Source organism: Vespula vulgaris, chromosome 25, assembly GCF_905475345.1.
Source record: "Vespula vulgaris chromosome 25, iyVesVulg1.1, whole genome shotgun sequence".
Taxonomy (NCBI): domain Eukaryota; kingdom Metazoa; phylum Arthropoda; class Insecta; order Hymenoptera; family Vespidae; genus Vespula; species Vespula vulgaris.
In genome coordinates this window covers 1387858-1403155 of record NC_066610.1, presented here as the reverse complement: position 1 = coordinate 1403155, position 15298 = coordinate 1387858, and the positions used below count along the sequence as shown (strand labels likewise).

Sequence of the window (15298 nt, the reverse complement as noted above, 5' to 3'; positions counted from 1 at the left end):
CCATAGCATCGTTTTTATTCCCAATGGGACTCTTGTTTCGAGAAGATGGATCCGCGAACATCGATGATCCTTTATACGCTTGAAGAAAACCCTCCAGCTAGAAACACATCAAAATCGAATTCACCAGATGTCCAGGAAAACGAATTCCCTCTTTCACTACCCCTCAGCATCTCCCAACCCTCTATCCGCCCAACTAAACTATCTTCCTCTTCTCCTAGCGTTCTAAACACCCACCTAGCCCATCCCTTTTGGTTGTTGCCAGAGTCGACATTGTGGCGACTAACTCTAACGATGTTAGGACACCAAAGCTATTGGACTTCTCTTTCTCTCTCTCTATCTCTTTCTTTCTTTCTCTGTAGGTCGCATCTGCGTCAACCATGACAACGATTTAGTACAGGGTGAGAAAGAATTTCGATTGAGAGAAAGACGTTGGTCTCAGGTGTTTTCAACCCCCTTGTGGACTCTTCAAACGTTCGAGATTTTTTTTTTCTCTCTCTTTCTCCCTTTTTCTCTTTCTCCCTCTCTCCCTCTCTCTCTCTCTCTCTCTCTCTCTCTAGGTCTATCTATCTATCTTTTAATTCTGTTCTTTTTTATTTTATTTTTTTTATCCGACACAGGGTGGAAGATTTGGGTCGAGGGATTTCGTTTTTCCTATCTTTTTTTTCTTTTTTTTTTCATTTTCTTTTTTCTCCGTTCGTTCTTATTTTTTCCTTTTTTTTTTTTTCTTTTTTGTCTTTCAACGATGATACCAATTGCTTTGCGAATTAATTAATTTTTACGTTTCTCTCGTTTCTTCTATCTCGTGAGATTTTTTTGGAGGGTTGAAAAGATTCAATTTATTCCCTTTTACAAATTCCTCTTTTAATATCTTATTAAAAATGATAGGGTGATTTTTATAATTTGCAATCTTTAGATTAGAAATTGTTCTTTCCTTTTTTTCCTGTCCTCCTTTTTTTTATTTAAATATGAATCGCAAGTGTCGTTCATTTGTTTGTTTCTCTTTTTCTTTTCTCATTTTTCTTTCTCTGATTCCCATTATCGAAAATGAGAGGAGAATCTTTTGTTACTTTTTATTTTAAATTGCAATTCTTAGGGTAGACAATTTTTATTTAACAAACAAATGTATTTCACTCGATTTTTATCAGACATAATCAATAATAAAAATGAAATATTCAATTTCGCCTAGAGGTATGAACGAAAAAAAAAAAAAAAAAAAAAAAAAGAGAAGGTAATACATTATTTCCTTAACGATAATAATCTCAAAATTAATTATTTTTATGATAATTTATAAAGATCAAAAAAAAAGAAAAAGAAAAAGAAAGACAATTCATCATTTGCTGAAGCATCTTACCTGTTTCCAGTCGCAAAATCCTCTTTCGGTTATTAATCAGTACTAAAAAAAAAAAAAAAAAAAAAAAAAAAAGAGAGAGAAAAAAAAGAAAAGAAAAGAAAATAAAGAAGAGTTACCAAACAATAAATAATTTTTCTCTGTTTAGAAGATATATAAAACATTCGGTGAGAGAGTGAGGGTGGATGAGGGATGAGGGTGGTAATTCAAAGATCGCACAAAGTGTATATACGGAAATACGAGGTGGTTTATTATAATAATATTTATAATCATTACGCATCGCGCGGCGGCCTGTCCTCCATGTTTGTTTCCTTCATTTTATTTTTTGTGCTTTTTTTTTCTTTTTTTTTTATATATATATGTCGCATCTCTCTCTCTCTCTCTCTCTCTCTCTCTCTCTCTCTCTCTCTCGCTCGAAAACGTTGCCTTTACAATACATCATATACTCTAATATTTCTTTATAAAGAAATCATCATCATAATCATCATTATTATGATCATGATGATCATCGTCAATATCGATCATCTTTCTCTCTCTCTCTCTCTCTCTCTCTCTCTCTCTCTCTTTCTCTCGTTCACTCTCTCTCTCTCTCTCTCTCTCTCTCTCTCTCACTACTAATTTTATTATTATTATTATTTTCATTATTTTGACTTTCTCTCTCTCTCTCTCTCTCTCTCTCTCTCTTCTTTTTCTTTTTCTTTTTCTTTTTCCCCCCCTTTATTTCCCTCCACATTCGAATTGATATTTTTTTTTCTTTTATTATTTTTTTTTAATTTTTATTTTTTTTATATATGTATAGCCCGCTCGCATGCGAAAGACAATGTTATTTACATCGAACGCCGCCTTAACAAATACAGATTACACGTTCCTATTTATATTTATAATTGTAATAATTAATTCATACAACATGTGTGTATGTTTGTGTATGTGTATGTGTGTTCGTTTAAATGTGTACTCTTCTACAATCACATATGGACGTGTATTTGTGTATAGTATGTGTAAGTGTATGTGTGTGAAAAAGTGAACGTGTGTCTGGAGTGTATACAACAGCGGATATCTACAGGGTGTCCCGCAAAGTAACTTTCGAAATTAATCAACAAGGATGGTACAATATTACACGATAGGGGGTGAGGGTGGGGGTGAGTGGCGGGGCCTGGGGGTCTCGAATTTTTTATACACAATAATAATAATAATAATAATAAAGTAATAATTACTAATAATAATAATAATAATAATAATAGTAATAGTAATAATAATAATTAATCGGAAATAATTCATATATAATCAATATTAAAAATTTTAATAATTAATAATAATAATAATAATAATAATAATAATAATAATAATAAAATAGTAACGTCTACGTTATCACGTGTGACGACTATAATAATAATAATAATAATAGTAATAATAATAATAATAATAATTAACTAATTATTAATAATGTTTAGAGCGACCTAAAGAAAGAAATATTAAAGAGAAAAAAAACATTTGCAAAATGAGTCGTCGCTTTTCTTTTTTAATAATAATAATCGTCTCCGTTATTATTAATATATATATATATATTTTTTTTTTTTTATACAGAAAACGAGTAGTACACGTGGAAGGTCGTAGGTCGTATTCGAGTTCGAGTTTTTCCATGTTTCATCTTTTTTTTCTTTTTCTTTTCTCTTTTCTTTTCTCCTTAATTTATTAGCACGAATTTCATTAAAAAAATGAACGAGAAAAAAATAATATCTATGTATGTACGTCTGCACGTGTATATATGTGTATGTGTCTTTAGGAAATTCATATGTGTGTTCAAAATATATGGCCGACCACCAATCCTATACGAAACTTTCGAAATTTCTATTATTTCTTTTCTTTTTTCCACTTCTTTTTTTTTTTCTTTTCTTTTTATATCATTCTTCGGAGGGAAATGAGAATGACGAGTTTTTTGTTTTGTTAATTTTTTTTCTCTTTCGTGTATGTTGTGTTTTGTGTGTGTGTGTGTGTGTGTGCGTGCGTGCGTGTGTGTGTGTTTTTTTTTTAAATTAAAACTCGTACTACCAGGCTAGACCTTCACTCTGCATCTGGTGAGGCTCGAGGAAGCCACCCCCACCACCACCGCCGCCTGGTCCACCACCATTTCCCCCACCACTAGGATTACCCTGCGCTCCACCTGCGACACATCATTTCAAAATGATTATCATTTTCGATTAATATTGATTCAATATTATTTGCAACGTCATCGTTCTTACGTGAAGTCTTTAAAAGGTATAATTAAAAAAAAAAAGAAAAAAAAAGAAAAGAAAAAATACACGCACGTACACACGCACGCGAAATCTAAACGAACGAAAAGAAGAAAAATAAATAAAAAGGAATTATGAAAAGCTATGAACTATGAAATTTCATATCTATGAATATATAAATGTGAAGACTTTATTTTTATCAAAGCGAATTCAAAAGCTTTCGTTTCTTCTTTATCTTTCATTGTTAAGATAATAAAATGAAATAAAGTGAAGGTAAAATTATGAACTATGAATTGGTATGTATGTAATTTATGAACATAAATATGAATTTTGTTAATAAGAAACGTAAAAATAGGTAAATTATTAACTATCAAATTTTGTGTCTGAACTATTCGAGTAGTATATAGAAATAAGAAAAACTATGATCTATGAAATGATATTTGTATAAAGATAAATATAAAGTATGTGATACATAAGAAAAATTATGAAAAATTATGAATTATGAAATTTCATATTTATGAACTATATGTATAATATCTAGAAATAAGTGAATTGCGAAACATATTTAAACGAAATATAAACTATACGTGTAATATGTAGCAATAAAAAAAAAAATGTATGAACTATGAAATTTCATATTTATGAACGTAAATATGAACGACACAAATAATACATAAAAAAAAAAAAAAGAAATCGTAGAAGACGAAACTTAAAAAAGAAACAAAGAAACAAAAATAAATCTAAAAATTTCACGAACATAAATATGAACTATAAAATTTCATATCTACGAACAGAGATATGAACTAGACAAATAATACACGAAGAAATATGAAAAAATCGTGCGAGTTATGATACTTAAAAAAGAAATAAAGAAAAGAAAGAAAAAAAGAGAAAGAAAATAACAGCAACGATAACAAAATCGAAAAGAAAAATGTATAAAATTTCATAAATATGAAATAATATGAAATTATTCATAGATATGAAATAAATCATTATCATTATTTCATAAATATGAAACAAATGTTCATAAATATGAAAGAAATGTTCATAAATATAAAAGAAATATTCATAAAGATGAAATAAATGTTCATAAATATAAAATAATATGAAATTATTCATAGATATGAAATAAATCATTATCATTATTTCATAAATATGAAACAAATGTTCATAAATATAAAACAATATGAAATTATTCATAGATATGAAGTAAACCATTATCATTATTTCATAAATATGAAATAAATGTTCATAAATATGAAACAAATGTTCATAGAGATGAAATAATTGTTCATAAATATAGAATAATATGAAATTATTCATAGATACGAAATAAATCATTATCATTATTTCATAAATATGAAACAAATGTTCATAAATATGAAACAAATGTTCATAAATATAAAACAATATGAAATTATTCATAGATATGAAATAAACCATTATCATTATTTCATAAATATGAAACAAATGTTCATAGAGATGAAGCAAATGTTCATAGAGATGAAATAAATGTTCATAAATATGAAATGAATGTTCATAAATGTGAAACAAATGTTCATAAATATAAAATAATATGAAATTATTCATAGATACGAAATAAATCATTATCATTATTTCATAAATATGAAAGAAATGTTCATAAATATAAAACAATATGAAATTATTCATAGATATGAAGTAAAGCATTATCATTATTTCATAAATATGAAACAAATGTTCATAGAGATGAAATAAATGTTCATAAATATGAAATGAATGTTCATAAATATGAACAAAAAGAAGATATATCAGGAGAAATTATTCATCCACGTTAGATTGGATGTTTAAGAATGAAAATCTTACCTGAAGGTGCTAGGAACTCTCCGGGGCTGCCACCAGTGGGTGCAGGAGGCCCCTGCCCAGGGGGCCCTGTGAGAAATTCCGGAGGGCCACCTCCCGCACCCGGAGGTGGATACTCCCCTGTCACCGCCACTGCTGCTGCCATACCCGCTAAACTGGCTGGGTCTAGACCTGTCAAGAACAGATTACGTACTGCTCAGAGAAGATCGTATCCGCGCGGCCATCTCCGAAACCGGCTGCTTCTCTCAATTTTATTATTATTATTGTTGTTGTTGTTGTTGATATTATTATTATTAATCGTACTAATTCGCTAATAAACGTATAGGGATAATTTGTTCAGTAGGAAAATTGTTATTGTGAAAAATCGAGAATGATTGACAATTGATTGATTAAACATTGATCAGAAATGTCATTGAAAAGTTGTTATTATTAACGTTGTTGTTGTTGTTGTTGTCGTTACTATTATTTTTGTTATTATTGTTAATCATAGTAATCCTTTAATAGACATATAGAGATAATTTGTTTATTAGAAAAATTATTATTTTAAAAAATTAAGAACGATTGAAAATTGTTCCTTTGAATTTTAACAATTGATTAATTAAACAAAGACTAGAACGATTATAGAGAAATGTAATTGCAAAATTGTTATTATTATTATCTTTTCTTTTTAATTATTAATACTATTATTATTATTGTTGTTAATATTGTTTTTCTTTCTTTCTTTTTCTAATCAACGATCGTAGATATGTCAGAATTCATTGATAAAAGCGATAAAAAGATTCTATTATCAAATGACATTATTATCAAACTTCTTATTTCTTACCAGGATTACCTGGTCCAGCGAAAGGTGGCCCATGTGGATGTGGGGGAGGATGTGCACCAAAAAATTCCGGATGAAACGTAACAGGACTACCATAACCAAATTCAAATTTGTCGCCGAAATAAGCGAAACTAGGTGGTGGACCATCCTCTCCTCCCAAAGCTGGATTGAGATTCAATGGGAACCCACGGATCTTTCTCGAGCCAGCATAATACGGACTTCTACCTATCGACGTTAATTGCTTCAACCTTCTCTCTTTGCTCCTCTTGTTTTGAAACCAGACCTATACAACAAAACATAATATTTCTATCTCTCTTTCTGTTTCTCATTGTTAACGCTAGAACGTTTAATCCAGACGCAAAATGCTTCTTCGTAACAGGTCATTTATATTTTTAATTATTTTCAATATGGCGACTAACGAATTAACCTACAAAATTTTCGGATTTCAGATTTCAGATCGGTGTGTAATTCAATCTTTTCTTTTCTTTTTTTTTTTGGTAGGTTTCTATTCCTGCGTCGATCGCGAGGAGCGAGGATCGCGTTCGCTTCGATGACGATCTTCGATCAATTTCCACGGAATGTTCTCAAGGCCAATCGTACGACCGATTTCTTTTTCCAGCGATCTATATCATATCTGTAGATTCTTCGTACGGTATCAAACGGGTATCGATCCTCAGCTAAATTGAAAATATTGTCGAAGACTTTGAGAGAGGCCATCCATGCGATCCCACTTACTATTAGTACGCCACGTATTATCAAGCCATTTCGTTCGTTAACGTCTATTCCGCACATTGTTCTCTTGTCGAATGAAACCGTTTACGGAACACGCGCGTACTCATGCACACGCGCACACACACGCACACATATGCACACATAAACACACTTTTATTACTGTAATCAATTTTGACTTGATCGTCAACCTGCCGGTCGTCGTTACGGAAGCAAGTCGATAAATTCTCTTTCGAATTCAGAATCCAATGGGATACGACTTCTATGATTATCACGAAGAATTTTGCTTACGTTCGCGTAATCTTCAGTTTAAGGATTTCCTGCGGAATCCAAATAACTCCGTTTCATTATCACTTTTCGAATCGTACGATTTCGTTTCCCATAAGATCGAGCGTCGGAACGGTCTTCGTTCTACGTTGATCATTACTTCCAATGATTTAAGATCTCTCGAGAGCACTCTTTCACGTTTATCCAATTTCATTTGCATAGTAAACGAAAAGAAAATAGTAAGCGCAAATATATACTTCCTAAAATATAAAGAATATTTTCTAATCGTCCTTTCAAGAACTCCGTCAATGAACTAATTCAAAATTTCTTGATATTCAAAGTCTTGGTACATTTACAACAAGAAGGATCTCAATAACTTCTACAAACTTCGAATAAGAAATCTGAAATCCTTCATCATTTGTTCGATCAATTTGATATAATTTTTGTAAAGCAAGTTTAGAACTTCAAAATTATTATTATCCAATGGAAAATAAATTGTTAAATACATACAATCGTTTCTATTTATCTCGAAAAAGAATCAGTATAAATTTCATCGAAACCACTCGAATAAATTACTGACAATTAATTTGTAATCCGTATTGATCAATTTCGATTGTTCCAACGTAACTATTAAGTTTCTTTCGACAAATGGTTAGGTGAGGGAGAGTTAAAAGAAGAAGAAAAAATATATATATATATATATTTGTAAGAACCTGTATGACTCTCATGGGCAATCCAGTTTCCTTGGCCAATTGTTCTCTGATATGCCTGGTAGGTTTAGGTGTAGATGAGAAAGCGTTCTTCAATATCTCCAATTGTTTAGCTTTGATGGTTGTTCTGGGACCTCGTCTTTTCGATCCCGCACCTCCATCTCCACTTCCACCACCAGCACCACCATCAGGACTCTTGTTTTCCGTTTGACTGTCTCTCGTTTCTGGGTCACCATCTAGGGAACCTTTTAAATGGGGAGAAACATTTTTATTCTGAGATCAAGGAATTATTCGATGGGACTAGTAACACATAAAATGTATGTACGGGTATGGGAGCAAAATCTAAAGCAAATCCCTTTCGGAAACCCCATTGGATTATGGTGAATGCTATGAAACTGAAAGCCATACCTACTCTATAAGCTGTTACTATGTTGGTATATATAGAAGAGTTTCTCTCTCTTTCTCTCTTTCTCTTGAAGTATCTATCTATCCATCTCTAACTTCTATCTCTCTTGCACTAGTTTGTAATCTATATACCATGGTAAAGGTCTTAACCACGGGACAAAGAAAATGTTTGGACAGTGTCACTACGATCGAGTATGGTCACCCCCTTAAAAGCACCCTCTACTTCTTCTCTTTCTTTCATACTTGTACGGTCTTCTCTCTGTGTATATGTGTAGGTCTGTGTGTGTATATGTGTGTGTGTTGCTCGTGTTCTCATTGTTGTGTTCACGATGAAAGCAACGCGAGCGAATAATGGTTAGAAGACCTGCGTGTGAGCTTTTGTAAGCTCGTGAAAGAAGCAAGCATCGACCACCCTTGAACGTCCTCTGAAATTGGGGTGAGAATATTCGGGCATAGAATAATTTTTAGATATTTCTTTTTTCACCGATTGAGACATTAATCGATCGCGGAATAGAAATTAGAATGAGTTGCAGTTATTGGAAAAATTCAGGGTAATGTGATAGTTTATTTTTCGACGAGGCTACTTTATTTCTATGCTACCATCAAATTCTTTTTTCTTTTCTGTTTTTCCAAGAATTTTTTATTTGAAATATAAAACGAATATTTATTTCGGACAAATTTTATGAAATGAGATGATATCTAAAAGTGACACGAATAATTTAAAAATATTATTTAGAACAAGAACGATTGGACAAAGGATGTGTTCGATAAATAAAATATAAACGTAAATGAACTCTTACCTTGATCCTCAGAGTCCTCTTGTTTGCAAGGATCAGCCCCAAGTTGTAGATCACCAGTATGTCCAACATTTTGGTCACCTGGACCACCAGGACCCATATTGTGTGAACCAAGATGAGTACCACCGACACCCCCATGATGATGATGGTGCGCACTACCGTCCTCGTCCTCGTCTTCCGATCCGGAACCCATCAGTGAGTCTCCTCCTGCCGACAGGTTGGACGATTCTGTCGTGAACGATCCGAACCGTATTATTGTTATCAATTCCTATTATATCTATCCTTGTTTTTTGTTTGTTTAATCTTTTTTTTTTTTTCTTTCAACTTAAATAGCCATTCACTTTGAAATATCCGGCTTTAGAAACGTCTTTTATCTTTAACAATGGCCGACATTCGATAACATGGGCCTAACTTTCGATTTCGATTGACGTCAATATAGGTTAGGTTTAATTAATTCCTTTTTGTCATTGGGTCTCTAAAAATGGCGGATACATAACCTAACATTTGATTCTGTAGGTTAGGTTTGATTAATTCTTTTTTGTTTTTTGTTTTAAAGACAAACTGTATAACGATGTTACCGACGCATAACCTAACTTTTTTTTATTTTGATTAACACCAATATAGATTGAACTTGTTCTTTTTGTATCTTAAAATAATGAACACAGACGACTTAACTGTCAATTTTTATTAACAAGAATATAAGTTAGATTTAATTAAAAATTCGTTGTACAATTACTTTTGATTCGTCGAAAAGACTCAACTATACGTTATCCAACATCTTAACAATAATTTATTCAAACTAATCGTCGATTCGTAAAATAATACCAACAAACACAAACTCAACTGATCAATACATAATAACTCATAACAAATCCAAGTGTAACGTTTAAACTTTGATTTAATTGACCAAACAGAATCAAATTCAACCAATCGACCAACTTAAAATCCGACAAAAAATTTCTCTCACCTTCCGATTCAGAACAAAACAGAACAAAACAAAACAGAACAGAACAGAACAGAACAGACCAAAACCGAACCGAACCGAATAAAAAGAAGAAAGAAAAAAAAAGAAAGAAAAAAAGAGAGAAAGAGAGAGACCTCGAAAATCCAAGCGAAAAGTCGAGAGACAGAGAGTTATTTTTTTAAAGGGGTGGTGGGAGCAGTGAAGGGGGACGAAGAGAAAGGGGGAAGGGGGGCGGGTGGGTTCGAGAAAAGGGGTCACAGTTCAACGCGCCCAACACCAGGGATTTTACGGAGTCAGGATCGTTCTTTCTGTCTTTCTCTCTCTTTTCGAACGGGTAGAAGAGAAGAAGGGTCAGGAAGAGTGTGGAGGGGTTCAGGAGAGGGGAGTGTTGGCAGTTGAGGAAGGTTAAGGGGGGGTTAGAGAGGGAAGGGTAGTCGAAAGCCAGGGTTTCAGCCCTGTGTCAGCGGCAAGCTGTGAAAACACGATGCGTGTATGAGACTCGATATATATAAGAGAAAGAGAGAGAGAGAGAGAGAGAGAGAGAGAGAGTTAGAGTTAAGGGTGGGGGTAGAAGCGAGGGAAGGGAGAGGGTTAGGGCCGTCTCGGTTTCACGAGGAGCTGCTCGTTCTCGTACATATAAGCCGTGAAACGAAAACCGAAAGGTCGTTAAGCAGGGGCAGCCTTTTGTCGCTTCGATGCCGACATCGAAACCGCAAACTTGTTTCTTTTTTTTTTTTTTTTTATTTTATTTTCTTCCGTTTCTTTTTTTTCCATTATTTTTCTTTTTTTATTATTATTATTATTATTATTATTATTTTCTTCTTACATATATATTTTTTTTCTTTTGGTTCTTTTCATTTCTCCAGCTTGGTCCTCGAGAGAAATACAAAGAGTACCAGAAGAGAACGGAAGAGAACAGAGGCGCCATCGTCGAAAGAATGATTTGGATGGGCAGAAGGTGGGGGAAGGGTAGAAGGAGTGGGGGTCATACGTCACGTGACGTTCTATCTCTGTTAGTTTTCTTGTAATACCAGTTTTGTATTGTAATAAAAAAGAGACACGTTATTTTTATTATATTTCGATAACTTTCCGATGATATGGTGTCTGGTTATATATATATATATACTACGGTATCATTGATTAGAAGTAATTTGATATTACATAATCGTGAATGATGTTTATCCAAATAACGTTTTACGATACTTTTATGATTTCAGGTCTGTTGTAATAAGTACCACAGGAATGATTAATTAAATGTAATTAAATATTGGTTGGACGTAATATATTCGATGGTGTTAATCGAAATCGAAAGGACAATAATCGAAATTGCACCTTTCAATTGTACCTATCCTCCACCATTTTTTTAGACCAACGAATAAATGTTTTTCAATGATTTTTTAATAGATCCAAGCTATTATCGTCGTTTAATCATTAAATTGAAGTTTACACGTAACGATAATAATTATCGTGAAATTTTTGTTATATCGTTAACGCAACGTATGACTGTAATTATTAATTATTTGACGGGTCAATTTGTATATTAATTAATTAATAATACGCGAAAAGGAGAAAAGAAGAAAACCAGGACAATCAACATGGTAATCGAACAATTATACAAAAAAAATAATCGTCCGAAAATTTAGAGAATTCATTATACGATGTGTTAAAAAACATGAAAAGAAAAGAACTGGACTAATGATTTAAAACAAATAAATAAATAAATAAATAAATAAATAAATAAATAAATAAAAACTTACCGTGATGACCATGCACGTGATGAGTATCTGGGATCGATTTCCCGGACATGTAATCTTGCTTGCAAACGAATTTGTTGTCGTCCAGAATGTAAAGTTCTTCCCCAGTGCTCATCTTCTTTCGACAGACCACGCAGGTGAAGCAATTCAGGTGGAAAACCTTGTCCCTTGCCTTCCTCACTAGGTCCTGTGGTCCGATACCTTGAAGACATCCTCCGCATTTCGTTCCGTATCGTCTAGAAAACGTAAAAAAAAGAAAAAGAAAGACAAAACGAAAACAAAGCGATATAAAAATAAGAGCCCAAAAAAAGAATATATACATATATATATATATATATCAAAATTGAATTTATTTCAAGTTTCCTAAATGATTTGTAATGATTGTTTTGATCGGACGAATTAAACTCATTCGATTAAATCCAAAAAAAAAATCCACAAAAAATATGACTAATACACCTGTCACCAGAAAAAAGGAAGAAGGAAAAAAAAGATAATGCAAACGAAACAAATCACCACGAATGATATATTCATCCGTCATCGAATATGCAGTGCGATCGATCCTGATTAGAAAAAAAAGAAGAAATCAAAATGAAAAATAAAAAAAAAAGGAAGAAGAAAAATGTGAGCGATCTTTGGCAGCCATGTGAGAGGTATAATCTGATCGTTCAGAAAAAAAAATATATAGTCCTGATCGCGTCAAACGTCTCAATAAAATAATCGCATCCTAATCGATCCTAACAAAAGCCAATAATTAGATCAACCACTGGAATAATACGTAACACCCTTTTCGAAATCTTCATCGGTGTTTGCTCTTCGACGTATGGTTTGACAAGAGTAATAATTATCCCACTCCTCAGCCCTTTCTACCACTCCCCCACCAAACCCAACCCTCAACAGACGCAACCCAATTCCGCAGGTCCATTTCGCGGAGCACGCAAGTTAAAAAAGGACAAATTGAAGCAGAGAAAAGCAAATGAAGGAATAGCTCGCGTGATAGCTCGAAGGCAACAGAAGATCAGAACGGATCGGATCGGATCGGACCGGACCGGACCGGACCGTTAATCCAAAAAACCTAATCAATATAATATCGACACACTTCCTCGACAAAATTTCCTGAGGCAGCTTATACATACATACATACATACATACATACATATATATATATATATATATATATCACACTCTTGAAGTAAATAAAATACATCCGAATGATTACACGATATCCAAACCTCTAATACGTATAATCAATAAGATTCAACGCAACAATTTTTTTTCTAAACTATTCATCAACCTGTCCAATATCATTAAATCGTAAAGAAAAAGCATAAGAAGAAAAGAAAAAAGAACAAAAAAAAAAGAAAGAAAGAAAGAAAGGAAGCAAATCAAAAGTGTTCATCCTCTTCGTCTGTTGGGCCACTTACTTCGTGAAAAAAACCAGAAGCTACCAGAGGAACGAGCGAATGATAGTCGTTAAATCTTTTTGTTTTCTTTTATCTTTGTTTTCTTTCTTTCTTTCCTTTTTTTTTATCTTCTTTGGTTGTTGTTGCTGTTTTCATTTTTACTTTCTCACCCCTTTAACCCTCTCTCTCAGCAATAATTGTTTTCCTTTTTTTTTCTTTTACAGATAAGAGAGCTGTCACTATCTCTTTCTCTCTCTCTCTCTCTCTCTCTCTCTCTCTCTTTATCTATCTATCTTTTTCTCTTTTTGACTTTATGGAGTTAATAACAGGAATTATTTAATTAATAACAGAGCAATTAGAGATGATCTCCTTCCAGAGTCTCACAGTGTTAAATTCAAACTCTTACATACAACAAATCTCTCTCTCTCTCTCTTTCTCTCTCTCTACTTTCTTTTACCTCTTCCTTTCTCTTTGGATTTTTTATTTCTTTCTCTCTCTCTCTCTCTCTCTCTTTCCCCTTCTCTTCTTTTCTTCTCTTTTAATTTTATTTTCTTTCTTTTTGCCTTCAAATGCCTCGAGGCATCGGCAGCAACCTTTCTTCATTCTCGTCTCGAACGAAAAAGAAGGAAGCAGGAGGTTGGCCCGTAAAAATCATTAATAGAAAGGCTTACGTGGTGTTCACGCGTGTGAGAGCAAGAGAGACAGACAGAGAGACAGAGAGAGAGACAGAGAGAATGAGATGGGAGTTACCCTTAAAAAGGAGAAACGTAAAGAGAACCACGGACACTGGAATTCTCGAATGTAGTAAAGAAATATAGGACAGGCGGGCCCAAGTTTGAAGAAAGAAAGAAAGAAAGAAAGAAAAAAAGGGGGTGGGACCACTCGACGATTTGCCACGGACCCAAAAGGTACCGAGGAAAGAGAGAGAGAGAGAGAGAGAGAGAGATAGAATGTTTCTCTCTCGTTTTAAATCGTTGACCAGTGATCGGCATTCAATTTCTATAGGAAGAGTTTATATGGGGTAACGAAATTTTACAGTTTGGTGTACGTTATGGTTTTCATTTTTGTTGATTATTCTGAGGGCTCGAGTAGAGATGAAAAATTCATGTTTTTTAACATTGATCTAGGTTGTAAAAACAAATATAAGTATAATAAGACGATGTTATATTGATCACAGTAATCAATGTATATAAGAGTGATCTATAATCGATCAAATCGATATTGGATATTGTATTGCATATTTGGGCTAACAAAATTTTAGGGTTTGATATATGTTATGGTTTTGATTTTTGTTGATTATTCTGAGGGCTCAAGTAGAGATGAAAAATTCATGTTTTTTAACATTGATCTAGGTTGTAAAAACAAATATAAGTATAATAAGACGATGTTATATTGATCACAGTAATCAATGTATATAAGAGTGATCTATAATCGATCAAATCGATATTGGATATTGTATTGCATCGATATTTGGGCTAACAAAATTTTAGGGTTTGATATATGTTATAGTTTTGATTTTTGTTGATTATTCTGAGGGCTCGAGTAGAGATGAAAAATTCATGTTTTTTAACATCGATATTATGTTACATTGATCTACGTTGTAAGAACAAATATAAGTACAATAACAGGAAGAAATATTGATTAAGTTAATCAATGCGTTGATTGTCCTAATAATTATGAAAATGACTTTTGGACAAATCAATAATTCATGTTGTGTCGCATTTGGTCTACATTTGGGCTAACGAAATTTTATAATTTGGTACGTGTTATGCTTTTTATTTTTGATGATTATTCTGAGGGGTTGGAGAGGGATGAAAAATTCATGTTTTTTAACATTAATCTAGAACAAATATAAGTGTAATAAGACGATGTAATATTTATCACAGTAATCAATGTGTATAAGAGTGATCTTTGAACAAATCGATATTGGATATTGTATTGCATCGACATTTGGGCTAACAAAATTTTAGGGTTTGACATATGTTATAGTTTTGATTTTTGTTAATTATTCTGAGGGGTCGGACAGAGATG

General features: G+C 32.8%; 1 protein-coding gene across 6 annotated transcripts in view; it reads right to left on the bottom strand.

The window, feature by feature from the left end:
• Positions 1-1575: 1575 nt before the first annotated feature.
• Positions 1576-15298, bottom strand: part of LOC127072395 (LIM/homeobox protein Lhx5) — a 41721-nt gene continuing 27998 nt past the window's right edge. For 4 of the 6 annotated variants that reach the window (XM_051012814.1, XM_051012815.1, XM_051012816.1 and 1 more), the window contains exons 4-9: positions 11871-12103; positions 9153-9377; positions 7951-8192; positions 6245-6524; positions 5425-5613; positions 1576-3509 (exon numbers count right to left, since the gene is read on the bottom strand). In XM_051012814.1, coding sequence (XP_050868771.1) covers positions 3394-3509; positions 5425-5613; positions 6245-6524; positions 7951-8192; positions 9153-9377; positions 11871-12103 — 1285 coding nt within the window. In that variant the 3' untranslated portion in view covers positions 1576-3393. The remainder of the gene's footprint in view (positions 3510-5424; positions 5614-6244; positions 6525-7950; positions 8193-9152; positions 9378-11870; positions 12104-15298) is intronic. The other 2 variants (XM_051012812.1, XM_051012813.1) reach the window with 2 other exon arrangements.